The sequence below is a fragment of the Ruditapes philippinarum genome, unplaced genomic scaffold (genome assembly GCF_026571515.1).
Source record: "Ruditapes philippinarum isolate M1 unplaced genomic scaffold, ASM2657151v2 ctg755_1_1_1_1, whole genome shotgun sequence".
NCBI lineage: Eukaryota > Metazoa > Mollusca > Bivalvia > Venerida > Veneridae > Ruditapes > Ruditapes philippinarum.
This window is the reverse complement of record NW_026865297.1, coordinates 231,076-255,356: the sequence shown is the minus strand read 5'-3', so window position 1 is coordinate 255,356 and position 24,281 is coordinate 231,076. Positions and strand designations below refer to the sequence as shown.

General features: G+C 32.6%; 1 protein-coding gene across 1 annotated transcript in view; it reads right to left on the bottom strand.

The window, feature by feature from the left end:
• The window catches only part of LOC132728575 (uncharacterized), a 47,598-nt gene that overhangs the window by 5,687 nt on the left and 17,630 nt on the right, over positions 1-24,281 (bottom strand). The window contains exons 11-28 of the mRNA XM_060714235.1: positions 23,740-23,821; positions 21,717-21,845; positions 21,106-21,375; positions 17,827-18,030; positions 16,101-16,247; positions 13,150-13,253; positions 12,723-12,966; positions 10,334-10,466; positions 9,110-9,228; positions 7,259-7,387; positions 5,784-5,869; positions 4,894-4,990; positions 4,265-4,433; positions 3,951-4,048; positions 3,371-3,475; positions 2,808-2,951; positions 1,674-1,814; positions 1,345-1,457 (exon numbers count right to left, since the gene is read on the bottom strand). Coding sequence (XP_060570218.1) covers positions 1,345-1,457; positions 1,674-1,814; positions 2,808-2,951; positions 3,371-3,475; positions 3,951-4,048; positions 4,265-4,433; positions 4,894-4,990; positions 5,784-5,869; positions 7,259-7,387; positions 9,110-9,228; positions 10,334-10,466; positions 12,723-12,966; positions 13,150-13,253; positions 16,101-16,247; positions 17,827-18,030; positions 21,106-21,375; positions 21,717-21,845; positions 23,740-23,821 — 2,514 coding nt within the window. The remainder of the gene's footprint in view (positions 1-1,344; positions 1,458-1,673; positions 1,815-2,807; positions 2,952-3,370; positions 3,476-3,950; positions 4,049-4,264; positions 4,434-4,893; positions 4,991-5,783; positions 5,870-7,258; positions 7,388-9,109; positions 9,229-10,333; positions 10,467-12,722; positions 12,967-13,149; positions 13,254-16,100; positions 16,248-17,826; positions 18,031-21,105; positions 21,376-21,716; positions 21,846-23,739; positions 23,822-24,281) is intronic.

The following is a 24,281-nucleotide window of genomic DNA, read 5'->3' as shown; positions in this document are numbered from 1 at the left end:
ATTATACATATACAACTTTATATTTCAGGTTATATTAGTGCGTTTTGGTACTAGATCGAAATGAATTTCATAAACTGATCACCTGGTCCCGTGTCTGATCAGGATTAAAAGTCATCACCCAGACACTCTTCATTGTTTATTCTCATAGATTTAATTTTCATTGTAATACTTGAAATAGCATTTTTATGAAATCTTAAAAATGAAAATTATTACTTTACAAGATATGCGCGGTTAACAGTTCATCCAAACTCGATCTTGATCCTAAAATTTATCCTTATTTTGATCCGATTATTGTATTGTGTATTGTCACCCCTAACTGTTTTGCAATGTTAATTTCCCATAGGCCAACGGAAAACATTCTTACTGTTAAAACTTCTCAACAATAATAATATATTCGCATGGTTTATTTTCTAAAGAAAACAATAAAATGGACGCCATTTATGTTTTTCTTGATTGAGCTTCTTACTTTCGAAGTTCACTATGAAGGGTCATCAGAATGACTATGGCATTCAGGTAATTTAGTTACTTGCTACCTAGAGTGCTTTTCACGTCTTAAATATCTTTTAGTTTAATATTAAAAAAGTAAACAGGAAGGTATTGCACGAAAGTATGTGTCAAAATGAAACAAGCAGACGATTCCAGGGGGTTGAACGCCATATGGATCTTGAAATTGAGCATCAGTAAAAATATAGTTATGTAAATTTCCTGTGATCCAGAGATGAGCTAAAACACCATATACAGTATGTGGAGAAAATAGGTCAATCACAAGGTATGTTTTCAACTTTTCAAACATTTATATTAAATTCAAAGTTTATTCAATCAAAGAAGATCGAAATATGATTCTACCCTCCTGACTTTTCATTGATCATTTACCCATTTTGTATCGGATTTTTATGCAGTCCTTGTCGAGATATTCTTTCCGTTGTGGGCTCTGTTGTGCCCAAAATATGCAATGCGTTTTAAGAAATGTTTTTAAGCGGACTCAAAATATAGAGTTTTCACAAAATCTTACCACCGAACGATGCTAAATATTCAAACAAACCCTTATTGAAATTTTTGTTGACAATTGGCTCAAAATAAAGGAATTGTTGGTCAAAATTCCAGTCGAGCTTCATAATTATGTGCTGAAGAGATCCATATGTGATACAGAAAACCATCTACAAAATTTCGGATCACTTTCATAATAATCACTGAATAGTCAGTTTAACCAACTTAGTTTCTAACCTTTGGCTAGGGTAACACCTCAGGTAACAGTATTTTACTGTTATCTACATATGTGTTATTTACATATTAATTTCGGGAATCATAAGTTTGTCATATCGAATTATCAGAATAAATAATTACAGTTGTTGAATCAACACAGTCATCAAATGACCGTTTTTCTGGTTGTCTTAGCTCTGGCATGTATTCCGAATTCATCCATCTTTTTCCAATGTCTTCTTGATCTGATTCATCATCTATAATTATAGTCTCTTCTTATAAACACATCATATAAAGTATAAAAGAAAATGATTCATTTTGTTATCAGAGTACAATTGAATGACCATCAGCCAATGAGGATAAAAATAGAAGTCCAATATTGTACAAGTACCAAATAGCGTAAAGGAAGCTTAAGGATTTTTTTGTATAACCAATTTTGAAATGAAACTATATCAACTAACAAAATTGTTTACCTATACTAACATGCACGTCACACATGTTACAAGTAGACTGACAGTGAGTGTAAGCAAACTGTGTATGGCTGACACAAAAATCATCTGTCGCTTTAACTAAAGCGTCACAGTTGCTGTCAACGTCAAAGCACGTGCTGCGTTCTAAAATAAAAACGTTTTTGTTTGAGCTGATATGATTTTTTTTCACTTTTAATTCACACAGAAATTGTTCACAATTAAAGTAATCGTTCTAGATGATTAGGCCCGAGCTGGTAGCACAGTACAAGCAGTAACTTTCCGTATGCGACATTAATAGCTTCGTCATATGAATGAATGCAGACCCTGGTGTCATTCATGAGAGAGCGAGTTGGCATTAACAATCATTGTCAAGCGGTCATTTGGGGAACATATTCTTAATGAACATCTTTTGTTCTACGAGTAAGCTTAGCTTGTGTTTACAGAATCACATTAATGCATCTAATTTCAAGCCAATTTTTTAAAAATAAATTACATAAACGAATTTTGTAGATTACCATGTACGCCAAAAATCAAAATGATGCAAGAACTGGCAGACAGATTGGAACTAGTGTGATGACTACTAGTATATCATATCAGAGACTGCTAATGATGTTTCAATCTTGTAAGATATTCAGGAAATAGATATTCTGTAAGCATGTGTTGCACGGTTCAAAAGCACAGTAAATACTCAAATCGCATAGAACAAACGCCATGGGACTAAGTAACATAAGAACTAGAAATCGTATAATTACATGTAATAATGCAAGAAAAAATCCATTCTTATATGCACAACAATATGCTCATAGAACTAGAAGAAATAATGAAGAATAACAACTAGTGGAGAATTGCTTTTTTTGCCATGATAAAAGTATATTGACGTTATATGATATAAAAACAGTCCTTTACTATAGCGGCATGTATAAAATGTAACAATACACCCGAGGGCATCAAGTATAAACGCAGTGGCATGTGTTTATGAAGAAGCAATATTACTATGCATGGGGTTTTAAACAAAAATGGCGGAAATACTTCTTACGTGACTCGCCATACCTCGTAAGGGCAAAATGAAAAGAAAAAATTTGCATACCTTTAAAACTATTGTTTTGATAAATGTACAATTTCATTGCAGGTACTTACGTATTGTTATAACTTCATTTTTACAAATACCACACGAGTAAGGACAATTAGCCTCAGCAAAGTCTTGTTGTCTAACACAAAGGTCTGGGGTTGCCCGGATATAAGCTTCACAGTGTCTAGACTGGTCAGCACACACAGTCCGCTCTACAAAAATTGTAAAAAGTTTAAATCTGTATTTTAATGTTTACTTACGGGACAAACAAAATCAGGGAATTGTTATATGGCATTATTATTTACATAGGGCATTTAAAACTATCAAATAATTTATTTATTACAATGCATGTGATGATAATGAAATAATAGAGAAGTACAATTCTGTAACAAATTTGCTATCCTTACAGCTACATATTATCAATGGTTTTTAGGAACAAATTCTTAAAAATATAAAATGTCATCACAAAAATCACATTTATTCAGGTCATAGTGTATAAGGCACTAAAGGTTCCAATCAAAGCTTTATACTGCAGTATGCCAAAGTGATAAAATGTAAGATGAAGTATTCGTATTTGATGCTCATTGCACGTGTAGTCATATCATCAACGATGTAAATATTTTTAGCATACCAGAAGGTGTGTGCATGCAGACGACTGATTTATCATACGAGCACGCATATGAGCCCCATCCATTAGAGCTTATAGTGACACAAGCGCCCCAGAAACTTGGCTCATCTGAAATCAAACATTATTTTTACATCATAACGATTTCAACAGAATTGCATAAAAGTTTCCATCAAAGCCATCGGAATCAATTAAACGCTTTTGATTAAACAATTACAAAACATTATATTGATACAAAAATAAAACAAATTAAACATTACAGTTCTTAAGATGTTGACTTTGATATATTACGCTTTTATGATAAAAATTAAAATTGGCAATACAAAAGATATGAGCCGTGTCATGACAAAACCAACATAATGGGTTTGCGACCGGCATGGATCCAGACCAGCCTGCGCATCCGCGCAGTCTGATCAGGATCCATGCAGTTCGCTTACAAACTCTATAAAAAGAAGAGAAACCGTTAGCGAACATCATGGATCCTGATCAGACTGCGCGGATGCGCATGCTGGTCTGGATCTATGCTGGTCGCAAACCCATTATGTTGGTTTTGTCGTGACGCGGCTCAATTATGTAAAATATTTACTCTCTCCCCAGGCAAGAAACTCGAGGTCTGTTCCATCATCCCATTCATAAGCTCCATTTACCTTGCTCATTGCAAGCCAAACTATCTGCATTTGTTCTCTGAAATTAACCATATTTATTTAGAAAGTAAAAATATGAAGGGTCTGTTTCAGTTTTGATGTCCGTTACTCTGTCAATGAAGATTAACTTATGACGTTAAAATTAAATCTGTGTTATTCATCAAAAACTAGAAACTTTTTGTAATAAATAAATAAATAAATAAATGAAATAAATAAATAAGTGAAAAAATGAGAATACTAGTAATTTGTTTCATACTTGTCAACATCGACAATCTTCCTGATGTAGTCTAACTGTTTCTGTGTTTTTGTTGTTGGGAGAGTAGCGCCCATATTTTCACAGTAAGCTCGAGCATCGTTACGGTTCAGGAATGTATCGAACCATTTGTAGCACTTGCCGTCGACCAAACCCCATCCCATTGGACAAGCTTAAAAATTAAACGCGATCATTTTAAAAGTTTTAAAAGTAAAAAGAGTGTTGAATTAATTTAGATTTTCAGAACTTCAACTCGACAACATTAGAAAAGATCTCATCATCATCTCCGTGGAAGTGACTCATTTCTTTATACATGAACATCGGTACTGGTAATGCTAGGATTCCTTTGCTCTGATGAAATTAAATAGGTTAAGTAAGATACAATAATGAAGTTGTCACAACTATGGCTATAATTTCTTATGATAAAAAGGGAACCTCTGTATTCATATTCAAAACTGAATATTTCTCTCGAACAAATATCTGTATTTGAGTCTTATAATATATTTTATTAAACCTTTATAACAGTTTTTCTTGCGAATATCAGGGATATATTTCAATTAATATTTCAATGACGACCTGTTACGTTAGAATCTGGCATTCATGCCTATCTTACATAATGTTCTGTACTTTACCTCCGCAGACAAATCCAAGGTCGGTCCATGTGCCACTTGACGTGCACGTTCTTGTCCTTACGTCATTGCTGTTTTCAGTCGGACAAACATACTCCACCTGTCACGTGATATAACAAACACGATTAACACTTTTATATTTTGTTCTTTTAAATTTTTAATATTTAACACTCTGACAATTACACGTAGCAGAGCTCTCTAAGAGCTCTAAACAAAATACACAGCAAGAACCACTCTACCAATATAAAAGATAAACGATATAAAACTTAAATAATTAAAGACTGTGAAAATTACGATTTTTCTTTTTATCTATGAATTATGCTTAAAAATACTAATTACAATGTATATTGCAATAAATCGGAAAGAATATTAAAATGGCACGTCATCATATAGTCGCTATTCGAGTAAAGTCTAAATAATCAGTTGAAAGTGTATAGTCGGTAAAATGTCCAATGTATCATTCAAATAATATAACAGTTAAAACGATTTTTTCATTTATATATAATGTATATAGTTAAACCATACTTAATAAACTGTGAACACAGCATGAATTATTGCATGGCGAAGCCATTGATCATAAGAAACTAAAAAGTTTATATCTTTCAACAGAATTGAGCGTTTGTTGTTTTTCTGTTTTAAATTATATCATAGTTGAATTATCCCAAGATGACAATTACATGTATACATAAACTATAACATAAAATGAAATATCGCGTCATACCAGTAATCGTATTGTCCACATTAAAGTCTCTGTTTTTTTTTGAAAACTTATATGTAAATTGTTTTATTTTATCATTTCTAAACGCATGCTTAATCAACTGTTTTAGAATAAAAACGATTACAAAAAGTGTTCCCAGGTAAACTATATCAAATGTTAATTAACACGATCTCACCTGCTCTCCAACTGCGTAAGACGTTTTCATTGGTGATGGTGCAATTCCTTCAACCATTGAGGGCTTTGGACATACTGTTTCCGATTCTGAGAGAAATTATATAAAAAATTATACATCAACTCGATTAAATTTGTCATCGTTATAACACTAATTTATGACATAAATACCATTTTAAACGAATTTCAGATATCATATTGATATCCTAACAAAAACATTTTAGAACGCAATATAATTCTTACTTTTACCTTATCAATGAAAAAATGTCAGCTGTCAAAGTTATACATTTATGATGGCTGATATGTTACACTTTTGCTCGTCGCGTTGTCGCTGGCGACAACACGACAAAGCGCCAAACGGCGCGTTATCGCCTTGTCATATTGTCGTCCTGTCGCTAGCAAAATAAGACAAATGGCGCGTTGTGTCGCGATGAAAATTGTCGCTTTTCTCAAAAGGAAGAATTGGTTAATTGCGCTTTGATGCTCGCGACAACGAGTCATGCAACGGCACGAAAAGAAGCAAATAAAAAAAATAATAAAAAAAACAAACATTCGAAAAATGCCAAGCTACAGGACGACAACGCGCTACAGTTTCGCAGCGACAAGACGAAAAGGCGATAGCGCAAAAGTGTAACAAATCAGCCACCTTATCTAACAGAGCATAAAGAAGCTCGTACACTTTACAATGTAACGTTTCTTAAAGTGACAATGTGCTCTTTTATTCAATGTCAAGTATAGCTGAACTGACTATTTCAAAAGATTTTCTGTCATAATAGTGATTTACCAAAAAAATGTTAAGGATAAAATGTTAATCTGTCTAAAATATTTAAAAAAACTGTCCTAGTCTTTTTTATAAATTGAACGTTATGGGTAAATTCTGGTGGATATTTACAGATTTTCCTTGGGGAAACGTATGCTATACATCTTTCATGTAGTAAATGGTAAAAATTGATAATGGCAAAATGTAAACTTATTTTGACTTTAACCTGTTCACTCACTATGTACTCTAGGGTGGGCATAATGTCACTTTAACCTGCACGACACAATGTGTCTAAAATACATCTTTGAAGAATCATCTTATTCTCCAACATTTAATGTATTTCTCGCTTTTAACTGGTACATACTTGATGAATACCAAACCGTACTTAAAATATACGTAAACTTAAGACTATTCTATTGAAAATTATATTGAATTATAATGACCTTTGATACGGAAATTGCTGTGTATTTCAGTAGACAAAGTTTGAAACCAAATAACTATATTGACCATTTATTACCTTGCTGAACCCCTAAGTGATTACCTTTTGGCACCAGTATTGAGCCAGACCAACCTGCACATTTTTTTATGTGGACTGTTCAAAGTTCAAACTAAGTTTTGATTAAAATTTAGATGATTGTGGACGGAGTTTTCATTCAAATTAAGCAGGTTAAAAAATGAGTTTCGATTCAAATTCAGCAAGATTAAGAAAATATGTTTACCAATAATCTCACAGAGCTCACAGGAGAAACGACAGCCTCTGAGAGCTTGACCGTCAAGGTTTGTGGAGCAGAAACTCGGGTCTGCATCTATCAGATCACTGCAGTCATCAAAAAGGTCATAACAATTCACTGAAATAGTAAAATAACATATATGTACTGAATAATGATGACATTTTGTAGCGATTGTTTTAAGAATAATCATGACTGTGACGTGAAAAACGTTAGTATTTCCTTCCAAGAACTTTGAATTAATATAATGAACTTGTTAAACGTATTGGAGAATGTGTATGTTTGTGGAAATTTTTGTTCCTTCAAGTTGTTCCTTTTTGTAGGGTGGTTACAGTAATCCTACTTTAATTCTGTATAATCACCATTAGGATATGGTGCCTGATTTTTAAATTTGCCTTTTGACGTCTCGTCTGTGATATGCAGGCTTTATATTCAAAATTCCCTTTTATTTAGTTCCTCACATCGTCTTTTCGTTTAGGGCACATGCTTTCTTTTAATTAGGAGCATATGTTGCTTTTCATGGAATCGCACGAACTTTTCACATGAACACATCTACCGATGCATCTTAATTCAAAACTGCACCATTTTCACGTTTAAATATTGAATTAGGCTTTAGCCGGTGCTGGGGACATGACAAGGCTCAATTAAAACGAACCTGCAACATTTTCAATTGTGCAGTTTTTGGCCGTTCTTTAAGGATAATGTTTCTCTCTGGGGATCAATTAAGAGGTTGTGTTTATACTGCCAAATTTTTATGGATGCATCATCCTTGCCAACTTAAATCATTCTTCCACTTAATACAGGAATGACTCAGAAAGACCCGGAATGAAGTCAGTAATTAGATAATATTTATTTTAAAAATCATATAACAAACACTACATTAAATTAATGCGTAATATATCTTCTTTACAAGGAAACAAAAACATATAATAATTATCATGTTTTGGGCACAACATGCATATCTAAGCAAACTGTAATGAGCATACCGTGCAGATTAAACGTTGTCACAACGTCATAAACGGTGACGTTAAAAATATTAAATTGTTTTCAAAGTAGTTGCCGCTGTATACACAATTTAATTAAGGGCGATGCTTTACAACCCATTGGGTAAATAATTATGTTGAGGGAGTCCTTAAACCTATGACTATTAAACAGTTGTTTGACTTGGTTGAGGGGGGAATCCGACAATCATAATTATGCATCTTAAAGATGAAGGCATGAGACTTGTAACATTTCTTTATGTCATTTAATTAAATAAAAAATGTGTATGATAAAAATAGATGTTAAAAATTAAAATGTACGAAAATAAGGTAAATAAAATGTTGTAGTTTTCGTTTAATGTCGCTTTTTTTTTTAGATAAGAAAGCAAATGAATCCATCGAATTGGATTTACTTAGTCACGCTTTCTAAAAAATGTCTATACCCCCTTGAGTATCTCTGACATATTAGATGTTTCTGAAGGAGTTTTCTGAACTGTTGACAAATGTGTATGAAAACGCCCTTTTCCGGACGCCTTGAAGACGACTTTTTGAAATAAATAAACGTTGCAACTACAAATCGTTAAAACTTGATTACACAAGAAATTACGTGAAATTTCAGCATGACGTTTTTCGAGTTTTACACCAAGCTCCAGCAAATTTGTGGCGCTGGTTTTCTTTGTGCTGCGTAGCTGTGGCGTTTCCGTGGTTATTCAAGGCAGTACAATTTTTTTCCCAATTGAATAGATGAAACATCAAACTTTACGCAGGTATAAATGTAATGGAAGACAACATGAAACTTATTACAAATAGAAACAAATGCTTGGCCATTCTGGATCATCCCTCGTATATTAAAAATACTTACTTGAGCTGCAGGCATCGCAATAACCACGTGCACATGTTTCAGCGTTCGTGTAACACCATGGCCCGGTACCGTGTCCAGTATATCTACAGTAATTCTCCGATAGATCGTCATCAAATGTTCTAGAATAAAAGGTGTTTTTTAATTAAAAAAAAGGAAAAAAAATGAAAATATAAAGAAAAAAAAAAGAATAACAGAGATTATCAATTATTAAAAATATTGTATATGAAGCATGTATAAGTGCACAACCCACAACATAAAAGTAACGCATGTCATATGACACGGTTCCTATCATTTCCTTGTTTATCAAAAATTTGTTTTACTTTCGAGTGTAAAATACGCAATTACTTTCGAGTGTAAAAATACGCAACATATACAAAGGGTTAAGCAAGGACCATCGGGACGTCAGTTGATGACATACATGTTTATTACCCTTTCAGATTTTTTCCGCCTTTTTGATTGGATATTGATCACCCGAAAGAAATTGATATAACCGAGCCAGACGGGTAATATACACACTAAATTTTCCCTTTGGGTACCCAACGTTGTTAACATGCGCTGAGGTGATGCGCGTACGGTTCGATTTTACGCGGTGTAAATTCCGATTTACAAGCACTTTTTAACTGTCAAATGATAAATATTTACCAAAGTAGAGTAATGATACATATTACCATGAGTATTGAAAACAAATATGACCTTGTGAAAGCTTGATATTAATTACAAAAAAGTGCGTTCAATAGACTACTCCTTTTCTCTTGTTTACATTCGTTAGGTACGGGAAAAATACGTCATGTATTTATGTGACGTCATGTTGTGACGAAGAGGTACCCTAAAGGGAATCTTATTTCGACGTTTCATTTGAAACAGCAATGATTTTTTAAAATTCGTCTAAACTCGGCAGGGGAAGGGTAATAAAATTATTATTTTGGTTTTGGAGTGATATATGTGGATATATTACCTGCCAAGATAAAATATCACCCTCGCCTAACGGCTCGGGTGATATAAAATCTTAGCAGGTAATATATCCACATATATCACTCCAAAACCAAAATAACATATATAATATGACAACAAAAATCAAATGACGCCTTGTTAGATTTCCAATGATTCTTGTTTAATTTTATGAGCATATTACAATGGAAATTTATTGCATAATTTATAAAGTTAACATAAAATATTTTGACTATTCATATCTAGAAATAAAATATAAGCAAAATTTTAACTTACTCTGGAGCAAATCTATGGTATTTGCAGTTTTGAACCTCGTTCCAAGGCAGACAAGGCTCAAAGTTCTTTGTATAACTAGAAACACCAGAATAACTCCTGTCTTTACCTTTATTTGTGATACATTCGGCAGTATCTGAAAAAAGGAGGTTTGTATCATAGTTTGGAGACCTTTCTGTTGAAAATGTGTCAGAGTTAAATGGTATATATATACATGCACAGTCCGTTAACTAGAGTGCAGGTATTCGTTACCATACCCATTGATAAGCGTTTTTTGTGTGTTTTTTTAGGGGGGCGGGGTAACTTATTGTGACGAAAGACATGACATGACATGACATGATTTAATTCAGATAAAAGCTTGGGTGCTTTGATTTTTGACTTTTAACATGATATACAATATTTCAGCAACAAATGCTGAAGTTTTGGATATTCTATTGTTTACTCTGCAAATGATTATAGCTGGTATATGAGGTCAGGCATTGCTTTCTTGACCCCCAAATTTCAACGTCAAAATTCTTGAAATAGACATTAAAATATTACCATTTACAGGGTTGAAATAAATTTATTTACTTAATTTTAGAAGAAACATGCATTTATTGTTGATATAAAAATGACTGACCACCACTGAACAAAGAAAATTCTAAATAAAGCATTTTTGGGGCCGTCCGGGTTTGGTGGTTGTCCGGTTTTGGTGGTCCCCAACCAGTAGCAATAGACATATCATATTCAGATGCTCATTGGTTACTTTTTTCTGGGGTTTCATATTGTGACAACAGGGAACATGTTTTTATTTTTGCTTATGGTTTAAAAGAGAAAGACCATTAGAATACTCGAAAATCCGATATTTATACTCGGGGGCTAATCCCCCCCCTCATTCAATTCAGATAGTCACGTGTTTCGATGCCCTCCCTTTCTATAACATCTGTTCTTTCTTTAATATAATCAGAAGTTTAATAATTATTCCGAATCATCATTAAGCAAGCAACTCTTTTTCTTTTCTTATAAAATCAGAATTATATGATAGTATGATCACAATGATCAGTATATGGTTATTTGCTATACTAAGAAAATTTCAAATTGTATTCGCAAGCAAATTTCGTGCACTTATTTCAATCGGACAGAATTAACATTCACTCATAAACATTGTTAAAATGGCTGTCTTCAATAAGGAGCCATTGTAAACGTAGTTAATCTATGAGGGAAAATTGTCTTCACCTCCAATACTTCTTATCATGTTGAAAAATAATAACAATAAAATATCTTTATACAAAAAATGAAAATAGATAAATGATGAAAATCTTTTTGGAGGGACAACTGTGCATATTTTAAATTTGACGGAGAACTAGCGTTTACTGGAAAATCGTCAGGGTGAGGAACTGATTAGGGAGAGAAAAGTATGTCATGAATTATATTGGATGTGAATATTAAAAATATTGGATGTGAATGATTTTTGTTATTTCACTTTTAGCACGTTTTTGTATAATTTTGTCGCTGAGGGTTTTAGGACAATTCCATGGGAATTATAATGAAATAACCAGTAAAGGGAGTAAAACTTTACCCTTTATGTGCCTGTGACCTGTGTGCATTTATTAATCAATGTTTAAATAATAATCGTCCTCCATTTGTGATTTATGTATATGTTAGTTCAGAATGACAAAAATGTTTGTGTTTGTCTGTATTTTCTCCGTGGAATTATTAACAAAACGACTCCGACATTAAAAGCGGTAGTTAATTGATTTAATGAAGAAACGTTGACCAAGTTCTCGCTTTTTTATTAAGTAGAACACTTAGCTAAGTCTTAATGATTAAGAATTTGAAACGAAGTGCGCATATGTAAACTGAAAGTAGTAGCTCCGCCTTATAGCGGCGACATGACAGTAGTACATTTTACCTTTGTAAAATGTGTGATAATAAGAGGCTATTCTATGTCTCCATTGACATATATGTTTGTAAAATGAGTAATTGTTAACCATGGCACTCATGGGTTTGTAACTTTATGTGAAAAGAATAAAGTTATTATTATTATTATTATTATTATTATAATTATTATCATCTAATATGTGTTTCAATACACCATTTATTGTGTATTATTACTTATTATCATTTCATCAGGTAAAAGAAAACAACACACACGGTTATGCTTTAATATAAACCAAGTCTCTTGCCGCCAAAAGTTTTCCCAGCAAATTGATACAAAACTGCGACATCCGTGTACCTCGTAAATTTAAAAGAATTTTGACAAGTTTTTGGCCAGTTTAAAAGGTTGCAAACGTCGCTAAGTGAGAGTAATACAATTAATAACCGTCCATACAGGGCCGTATTATCTGGTCTCGAATAATTATCTTTAGCTTTTAATTCCAGTTAACAAATGAAGTAAAAATAAAATGAAAACCTGTTTTAAGCTGGACTCTCGCTTTAAATCGATATTGTATGTCATTTCCGCTTTGTCTCGTCCCTGTTGAGCGCAGTGTCACTCTCATATAATTAGTACTAGATATAATGGATTTACTAAACCCGGAACCACAATATGCTGCTCCTTTGTGACCTGGTAAGGATGCAGCAACTTCCAAAGTGTCCATTTCACAATCAATCTCAAATTCTTCGAAGTCTATCTGAATGACATTATTTTCAGGCGCCTGTGGAATAGTAATACACGTATCTAATGAATATCACGTTTTAACATAGAAGGAAAACTGAAAATAATTGATTTGATGTGTTTAATTTTAGTTAAAAATATGTTAAAATAAAATACTGTGTTTTTTATATTTTCTTATCTAATAGTTTAAACCAGTCAATGAACTAATTAACTAAATCATTACCAGTAAAGTATAGACACAGTCAATATCGGAATCATATGAACTAGGATAATTCATGCTTTGTATATCCAACGGTGTTGAATCAAGGTTGAAAACACCACCGCAATCTGGAAGAAAACAAACTTGAAAATTCAATAATTCTTTAACGCATAACCGATTGTTAAAAACGTAAATTTGTTGTCGTTGTCCATAAATGTAAGGCGGGGACATTTTAATTTCATGTGATTTTATTTAATGTTTACGACTTCAAGAAATCGCGATTTCAACATATTGTCTTCATCATTTAAACTTCACAAAATCACAATTTTAACTGTTTGAATTCACGATTTTAACTTTAAGAATTCGCGATTTCAATGAATGGATTCTTATGAAATAATGCCTCAAATACGAAAACCGGTGGGAACATTTAAACTTTATGAATTCCCGATTTCATCTTCGTTAATTCACTATTCAATTTTAGCGTCGTGAATTCACGTTTTCAACTACATGTATACTCACGACTTCAGCTTCATGAATTAAAAAATATTTCAAGTTCACAAAGTCACGATTTCAAGTTCACAAACTTTAACTTCATAAATTCACGATTTCTACTTCATGAATTCACGAGTTTAACTTCCTGAATTTACGATTTCAACTTCACGAATTCACGATTTCAACTTTACGAATTCACAATATCAACTTCACGATTTCAACTTCGTAAAGTTAAACTCGTGAATTCATGAAGATGAAATCGTGAATTCAGAAAGATAAAATTGTGAATTCACGAAAATGAGATCGGGAATTCATGAAGTCGAAATGTCCCCACCGGTCTTTCGTACTCAAACTTATGAATACTTTGCTTTAACTTCACAAATTCAAGATTTTAACTTCATAAATTCACGTTTTAAATTTGACTATTTCAACTTCCCAAATGCACGATTTCAACATCATAAATTAACGATTTTAACTTAAAATAGAAATGTTTAAATCTAAAAATCATGCAGTTGACTTCTTTACAATAAAATCGTGAATTCAATATGTTGAAATCGTGACTTTAGTAAATTCATGAGGAATACCGTAGTTTTCATTAAAATTGTCTTTAATATTATCCCTCTATTTAAACATTTTGCAATTGAAAGTATTTATTTTCCCCGAGTTCAAACTGTTTGGGCGTTAACTTACATGTTTAAATGTCCTTGATTTTAACCAAACGATTAAAAAACATCATAATTTTGCACTTTCTTTATATTACAATCGTGTCAGATGTTTATCAGAATTTCAAAACTTAGTTCTTAGACCTTGACCTTTTGTTATTCAAGATCCAAAATACATGACGGGCTTATAATCCACAGCGAGCCACGGAGCTTTCTATATTTTGTTTGTTTTTTGTCTTACGTCGATTTTTTAACATAATTTGGTCATATCTCGGCTGTCAATCCACCTAAATATATTTTTCTGGATAACTTACTAGTAATAACCAGTAATTACCTCCGCAAGTGACCAACTGCTAACATCACGTGGTTTCTGAATCAGCGGTGACAGAGAAATGAACATTATACACAGAGTCAGTGATAAATGAGCCGCGTCACCACAAAACCAACATAATGGGTTTGCGACCAGCATGGATCCAGACCAGCCTGCGCATCCGCGCAGTCTGATCAGGATCCATGCTGTTCGCTATCAGTCTCTCTACTTGTTATAGGGTTTGTAAGCGAACAGCATGGATCCTGATTAGACTGCGCTGTCTGCATCCATGCTGGTCGTAAACGCACTATGTTGGTTTTGTCGTGACGCGGCTCAAATTATCATGGATAAAATTCGACTTTCCTGAGGATCAAACCAACGACCTCAGAATATCTAATCTAATGCGCCTCCTACAGGGCTAAGCTGGCGGCTGCAAAATCCTCAGAGTTATAAGAAAGGTGTTTATGTCAAAGAAGGCGACAACTGCTGCGATAATTGGTGTTAAAATTCGTGTCAATGTAGAGCATATTTGGTATTATATATTCATTTGGAAAATGATGTTAATGTTGTTGAAAGTAAAAATATACGTATTATCAAGAAAAAAAATATCATCATAAATATAAACCAATAATAATAATCAATTAAATAAATAATTATTAATTAGTGATTATAAAATACTGCAAAATTCTTAATTTGAACGATATTTAAAAAATGTTTTGATTATAAACAAATACATCGTGCTGAATGGAAAACAAATATAAAATAATAAAAATGTTATTTATTCCGTATGCAATGATTTAATCAAATTATTCTCGTAACTGTTTAATAATCAATGTCAAAATAAAAAAAATAAAAATGATTTAAGCCGTTAGATGAAAATCTAATTAAAAAAAGATTAGTCTATTATCACACACTATCATTCCATAGGGCAATTTAATAATTCCAACTACATTGTTGGTCAATTGGTCAATGAGAGGTATTTACCTATTACAGCTGATGTCTCTCAAATATAATGCGTTATGGTTTGGACAAACACAATAAAAATTGAAAATTTAGCACAGAAAAAATAATTATCCCAAAATTAGAATGTGAAGAGTTGTCATTCTTGTCAACTACTTTAACCAAGGTCGAATTTCATGTATTATCTATTTACCTTCATCAGTACTGTTTGGGTAAAAATATGCATTAAAACAAACATAGGGCAATAACTTATAAAGAATGAGGTAAGGAGTTATATTCACATATGATATGTATGTTTTGAACAGCTTTGAACTAAGAACGGAATACTTGAATATAATAATGTAAAATATATTGATATATACATGTACAAGCATTGAACTTTGATATATCTTGCATAATATATATCCTATTATGAAATTGTTGAAATTGTGATATTTTAAGTCACCAGAAATTCTCCCCTGTTAATGTTAAAAAGAGAATGATTTGTGAACTAAGATCAGTTACACATATATTTTAAGTACAATAAAAAAGAAATACATTTCTAAACAAACCTTTATTAATGGGCGTGTAGTAACAGAAGTAAAGATTAAAAAGTGTATCACTAAAGTCATAGTGATATGGAACTTCACCGCCGAATTCATGATAGTTGTCAGCAGTATCACTTCGCCAAGTAAAATATTCTTCAGATGAAGTCATTCCTGAAAAAAAATAGTATTGTTAAATTCTAAAGTTACTACAATGTTTGTTGCTATAAAGTATTTGCACAAGGCTGCCTGGATTAAGCTTAGCTTCATGTGAAAATCATCAGGATGAAAGGAACAACAGTAAGATTTTAAATGATCATTTTAATTAACCCTTTCTCATCAAAATCGCTAAAAGAGTGCTCCAACGCCTTTTACTATCACCGCCTGCATACGACTCAAGTATATCGCATTAATCACGCAGCCACAAACTCAAGTGAATGGAAAACACTTACTTACTGTCCATTATTGGTAAAATCAACATTTTAAGAACCAGACATTATCGTTTCTTACACTGTTATCAACGTGGCAAAAGTTTACTAGTCACAATTTAAAGTTTATTACTATGCTCTACGTAAAAGATACAAAATGTATAACGTATAAGTGTTTCGTCAACGTATAAGTGTTTCATCATCATGCACTCGAACACCAATTAAAACATTAACTCTATAACACATTAAAGTTAAGTTTACGTGTAAAAGATCCATAAATAAACATCGATTCTTAAAACATATTTCATATAAAAATAATTATAATTTTGAAAGTAATTATGTTACCATTAGTGTAAGTAATTATGATAATTCAGATACAATTTCATAATTATTTCGAAAAAAGTGTAAGCACTTCTTCAAGGCAATTTCTTCTCCTGGTTCTATATCAATAGTTGACAGTCTTTTTCATTTTAAGATTAACCAAAACTGATTTAAAATGACGCAAAATATCTAATGTATGTCCAACACTGCGAAGTTTCCTTTTTTTTCCAAAATGTAATTACTGCTGTATGCGCGGTATACATAATATATTGTTTACTTCTATGACGAAGTTTACTATTCTTTCACATTCACACGTAGCCTCTTGAACTTCTTAAATGGACCTGCCAAGTTTCTGTTATTTTCGGAAATTTTGATTCTGAAATTTTACATTAAAAGAGGATCGCACGACTGGTCTGGTTCTACACTGGTGGCAAAGATTTACCACTGAAAGATTCACACTTTGTAAATATAACCAATGAACTACCAGTGTTTGCATCATGTGATCACCAAATATACATTTGATCCATTCATATTCACCTAGCCTGATGTCAATTTTTTTCTGACTTTGCCGGAGTATTTCCTTAGATTTAATTACCTTTATCCTTAAAAAATTATGCTAGCCTTCAACTGATTTCAGTAAAGTACTCAGTAAATACCGTATAGTATCATTTGGTTACACAAACAAGAATTTTATCACATGCATTTTATTTATTCTTCTTTAAAATAATTTTATGCAATCAATTATTTAATTATCAAAAAGTTCTTATGATAATACTGAATTAAGTTTACATTGAATATGCCTGAATGTTTTGTTTAATATCAAGCTTTTAAACCTTTAATATTATTTTTTTTAACAATTTTGAGAGTTTACCTCATCTGACAACTAGATTTTGTATTCATATTGATATTATACACTGTATGCTCACATGCTTGTTATAATGGCTTGAGCTTAATAAAGTTTATGTTGTTATTGTTGCATAATATTAAAGACTGACTACATTTACCTTTAACGTCCAGACATCCACTTCCCCTGTGGAATAATATAAACGAACTTTTAGTTGGAAACTCTACTTGACCAGCAAAATCCGAGCGGCAACAAAATTCCCAGCGCGTGTTTGCTCCATAAACACCGTCGGGGAGTTCTCCTGCAGTAACGTTAGTCCTGCCAGTGGGAGCATCGTCCATTTGAATGTAGCCCGTGTCAAAACCTGAAGTCAGAGTTGTCGAAGATAAGGTCTTTTGAACTTTGGTATATACCTTTACCTGTTTCTTTATTAGCATACCTGTACCTCTATCTTTACAGATACACATGTATTTTTTATAAAGATATAGTTATACAAATATATACTGGAATCTGTATTACTGTCTTAATTTTCTGCAAAAGTCCATTCGAAGACATACAACGTCAAACCACTAAGAAAATTTGAAAAGTGAAATAGAACTGTACAAAATTTATATTACAGGGATTTACATATAGCTCAAGTGATCGCTATTCATAAGCTTGTTATACAAAGTGAGATTATAATATCTCATTCCTAATTCTGGTTATTTTCCTGATTTTTCCCCGGGCCCTTTTTTAGTAACAGTGACATTGACCTCTAGATCTCTTGATAAGCTCGTTATATACCAAGTTTAATAATAATATTTCATCCCCAACTTTAGTTATCTTCCATAAATCATTTTTCTATTTTAAGTAACTGTGACCTTTACCTTGATCATAGGGGATCCATCAGCAATCTCAAGCTATGTCTCTACATAAGCTCAAAACCGGAGACTCTCCATTATTAGATAAAATAACTTTTTGAAAAGTAAGTGGTCTAGGTTAGAAAAAGTGAGGTTACTATGAAAAAATGGTAGAAAATTTGAATCAAACCGTACAATTCATTGTCTCATTAAAAAGTAATCATTGGAAAACGGAAGGTATGTTTAGAAACCATGTTTCTTATTTTAATAACGGAGACCTTGACCACCTCAACCCTAGGGGGACTAAACCCAATACCTAACAAGATCTTAAAGTAAGCTTGCTTTATACAAAGCTTGATAATAATTTCTTATTCCTAACTCTAATTATGGTCTTGAAAATATTTTACTATTTTAGTAACAGTGACCTTGACCCTAGATGTGACAAAAACAATTCCAATCCAGGTCTTTACATAAACTTTCTATACATCAAGTCTAATTAAAATATTTCATTCTTAATCGTAGTTATTGCCCGAACACCATTTTTCTTTTTCAATAAAAAGACCTTGCCCGAAGGAGGTCAAAAGACGATCCCAAGTGAGTGCTATTCATAATCTTGTTATACAAAGTTAGATTATAATATCTCATTCCTAACTCTAGTTATTTTCCTGATTTTCCCCCCTTTTTAGTAACAGTGACATTGACCTCTAGATCTCTTTATAAGCTCGTTATATACCAAGTTTAATTACAATATTTCATCCCCAACTTTAGTTATCTTCCATAAATCATTTTTATATTTTAAGTAACTGTGACCTTTACCTTGATCATAGGGGATCCATCAGCAATCTCAAGCTATGTCTCTACATAAGCTCAAAACCGGAGACTCTCCATTATTAGATAAAATAACTTTTTGAAAAGTAAGTGGTCTAGGTTAGAAAAAGTGAGGTTACTATGAAAAAATGGTAGAAAATTTGAATCAAACCGTACAATTCATTGTCTCATTAAAAAGTAATCATTGGAAAACGGAAGGTATGTTTAGAAACCATGTATCTTATTTTAATAACGGAGACCTTGACCACCTCAACCCTAGGGAGACTAAACCAAATACCTAACAAGATCTTAAAGTAAGCTTGCTTTATACAAAGTTTGATAATAATTTCTTATTCCTAACTCTAATTATGGTCTTGAAAATATTTTACCAATTTAGTAACAGTGACCTTGACTCTAGATGTGACAAAAACAATTCCAATCCAGGTCTTTACATAAACTTTCTATACATCAAGTCTAATTAAAATATTTCATTCTTAATTGTAGTTATTGTCAATAAAAAGACCTTGCCCGAAGGAGGTCAAAAGACGATCCCAAGTGAGTGCTATTCATAATCTTGTTATACAAAGTTAGATTATAATATCTCATTCCTAACTCTAGTTATTTTCCTGATTTTCCCCCCTTTTTAGTAACAGTGACATTGACCTCTAGATCTCTTTATAAGCTCGTTATATACCAAGTTTAATTACAATATTTCATCCCCAACTTTAGTTATCTTCCATAAATCATTTTTCTATTTTAAGTAACTGTGACCTTTACCTTGATCATAGGGGATCCATCAGCAATCCCAAACTAGGTCTCTACATAAGCTCATAACCTTGCTGTATGCTAAGTTTTATTACAATATTCCATTCCTTACTCAAGTTATCAATCGTAAACCATTTTTCTTTTTTTTAGTAACAGGGACCTTGCCCCCATTAGGTTTAAAAATAATCTTCACCGGGTCTTCATATAAACTTGCTATATACTAAATTTGATTATACTATCATTCCTAATTCTAATTACATTCGGAAAACATTTTTTTCTATTTCTAATCACAGTAAACCTTGACCCCAGACGGCCCAATTACTATCTCAACCGAGGTTTCTGCATAAGCTTGATATATACCAAGTTTGTTTACGACATTCTCATTCTAGTGATCTTCCGGAAGCATCATGAAATGTACCGACGTACCGACAAGCTCAATCCTTTATAATCTCCTAAATTTCGTTTGTGTGGGTATGAATATGATAATTAATTAATTAATTAATTAATTAATTAATTAATTAATTAATATTATCATGATTATTACTTTTATTACAATTTTTATTATTATCTACTCGGCGTCCTTTAGCATCTGGGTAACACTGTATGTGTATCGAAAGTCACATTGACCAAATGAACAGATTGACAAATTCTGATTGATCATTTTGGGTTTGACAATGAGAAACCAGACTTCAAACCACTCGCCCCTCACACAGTGAGTTCGATTCCAGCCAAGGATTTTGGAGTGTTGCATTTGAGAAAGCGATCAAGCCAGCTAGCTAATGTAATGTCTGTGGCTCGTGCCTGAAATTATGCAGTGAGGGACAACTAAGGTCTTCCTCCACCGGTTACGCTGGAAATCACCATATGACCTTTTGACCTAGTCGGTATCACCTAAAACCCAGCAAAACAAAACAAAAACTAACTAACTTACTAACAACAATAAATCTATACAAAGAAACTCGAGTATGCATCTTTAAACAAATATAAACACGTTTCGAAAAACATCACTAATAACTATTAAGATATACCTGTAGGACAGCTGCCACCCTTTCTGTAAATACAGTAACTTCCTGGAGGCCACTCTGGACCATCATTAACTTCATCTGTGCGACTGCAAAACTCGTGCTGTACACTCCACCAACCCCATGAAGGTGTTGCATGATACGGCGTTGATCCCCATACATAGTTCGGCGGTTTATGATACTGCCATCCTAGATCAAAGCCCTCGGGACACCCATTCACAGAATTAAGTATGGCAAATGAACCTGCAGGCCATTGTCGGTCAACCAATGTGCTATCTGACATTAAAGAATAAGAAACAGCTTAAAAACAATAAAATTTCTAATACTGACACTTTGAACTCACTAGATGATAGTGTCCCGTGAAGCTTTTTGTATTTTTGCAAAACCTGATATTCTAACGACAATGAACTGACTTGACTTTACATATCTCTACAAAATTACTAAGAAAATACGATTGCTGTGTAATTGAACCTATGCTGTTGGCTGACAAATTTTATATTTTCATCTTGATATCTCTGTTAAAACTGTTAATGGTTAGTTCAAAAATGAAAACAATATAGGAAGCGGAACCAATGTAGGGTTTAAATATTGATCGTTCATAATATTATATTAGAGACCTGTTAATTCTTGTGTTGAGCACTTTGTTTTAGGATCCAATCCAATAGGACATCTGCACGTACACTCTCCTTTTACAACAGATGAGTATCCTCCGTTTTTACACTCTATGTCTTCGGAGCAGAATAAATCTGAAACAAGACACATGTTGTCTTAACATATTCATTTATCCATAATAAGCTATAAATTGTTAAACGAGATTTTGCAACAACATTGTGTAATATCATCCACTTTTTAATTTACCTTTTCTTCCAGGAACTTTCCTTGTCGGTTTATTTCATGTCTTTTTATGTTTCATTTTGTAATTCTTGATAAGCCTGTCCATGCTCCGCCCTGTCTTGTTTTTGTTCGGGGGCCTCCTTGGCTTCTTGCCACTCGTTCTTGTTGCTAGGTCGCATGGAGGCCGCCTTTCCTTGTTGATCTTGTTTATCATATTTTATCAATACTGATACCAAAAAATGGGAAAACATGGTCATATTCCAAATTTCGTTGAAATACCTAACACTAGCCTCCAGCATTTTTGGACATGTGGTTGAATGTCAGGACCGCCCATATTTTAAATCTTGCACTTATTTAAATACCATTTGTAACACTTATTGAGTTCACTGGAATTATAAAAAACTATGACCGTTTAATCATTACATTTCTAAAATAACTGAATAAATTACAGTATTTGTAAAATTATCCCAAATTCTTGTATCCATCTCATAAGATTTTCATCTCTGAGTAGATAATTCCAACGATTCTAATGCGTCATGTCACATTTATGTGTAATACCAAATAGGCTTGATAATAGATAAAAATTGAGTCGCTCTGAAAAATTCCACTACATCTAATGGGTTTGTTCATCCAGCTGATAATAACAAAATGCCTGCGCATGACCAGGTCTAAGGAGTTGCGCTTCACAAATATCACAAGCTAGATGGAAACTGCAAGCAAATCCATTATAGTTGGCTTTTCATGACGCGCTCAAAATGCTGGTCAAATATGTGATGAAATTAATTTCTAATATCTATAATCATGTACCACGGTAAAGTAACTAACATAAAAGTCTGTCCTATCAAATTTGAACATTCCATTTTTTATTTAATATAATAGTAAAATCATTTAAATTAATGTCATGTTAACCATGGCGTCAATATCTCTAGGCATGTTTTTCATTGTTGTGACGTCATATATTTCGTAAATAGTTGTTGACGTTATCAAGTTTTTGTCGTCAGGAATCCATTTTCAAGAGTTATAAGCATTGTGATGTTGACAACTAAAACTGATGGGCCGTTCTTGAATTATGGATTTGGAATATGCTGAATTATGATGTGTTTCATTTACATATTTCATTTGCTAACCCAGATAGCTCCACAAATTGAACAATGTTTTAATAGCTCTAGACGGATTAACAGTTTAAAAAAAATCTGGATCATCATATTAAGTGTAGGAGTCATGTCATTCAGGAGTTTCAAAGTAAAAAATGGGATCTACGGAACTGGATAGAATGTGGTAATGAAGGAATCTTCAGAATGCGAATTTGTCGTGACGTTTATAAAGATCTAGTCTATTTCGAAATTCATAGGGATTCTATTCAGCTTAAAAGTAAGTGCAAATTCTTGATCTACTCCATGTGACTCGATGTTCTTGGTGCTTATTTTTCATTTTTTTAAAAAAAGTTTTCCATCATGCATTGCAACTAAACTGTTACATCTTGTAGATATAATCATGAAACGACCCCGAGAACTTCATGAATATTTTAGAAACATGGCACGTGCTTTCTCCCGTTCATCTTCAAATGAAGAGTACTTCGGCAATGGCTACGGAAAATTTACCATGGAGAAATCAAAATTTGCTTTCACAAGAAAAGTAGACACTTTAGAGTAAAATCCTGAAAAATCACGAGGGTGACTTTATTTAGTTTGCAAAAATAGTTAAATTATTTTTCAACCTCGTTTTGTTAATTCACACCAGATAAAAGTTCATTTCCATTTTTAATGGGACACACTATATTTATGTTACAGCAAATACTTTACCAACGAGACAGGAAAAACTCAGCATAATATGATAATAATGTGGAAGTATTTAGTCTTCTTCTAGGATATTTTGCCATTATCATTGCCTGAATATTATAAATTTCTGACATAATAATCAAATGCATTTCTAAAGATGATTTTGGACATATTAACTAATGATTTAAAAATAATTTTGAAGAGCTTGCAATGTTTGCAGTGTTTGCACTAAAATCTGGAAACGGAGATATCTTTTAATTAAGATCAATATAATCAATAATAACATTTAAATTGCATACTTGAGAAATACTGAAAGGAACAACATCTCTTACGCACCATAACACCGACTTAAGCAGTATTAAATCTTCAACATAATAAAGAATTGGAACCAATGATCCCGAGGGAACAGAAAAATATAATACAATAATATACGAGTATAATAGTATGTGGCAACTTTTAACAACTGAACTTAACACTGCTGTTGTGAAAAATGTAAAAAAGAGAGATTCTCGACATTGAAGAAAATCTTAATTCATATACTGAGTATTTTCAGGAATTGTGGCAATATCT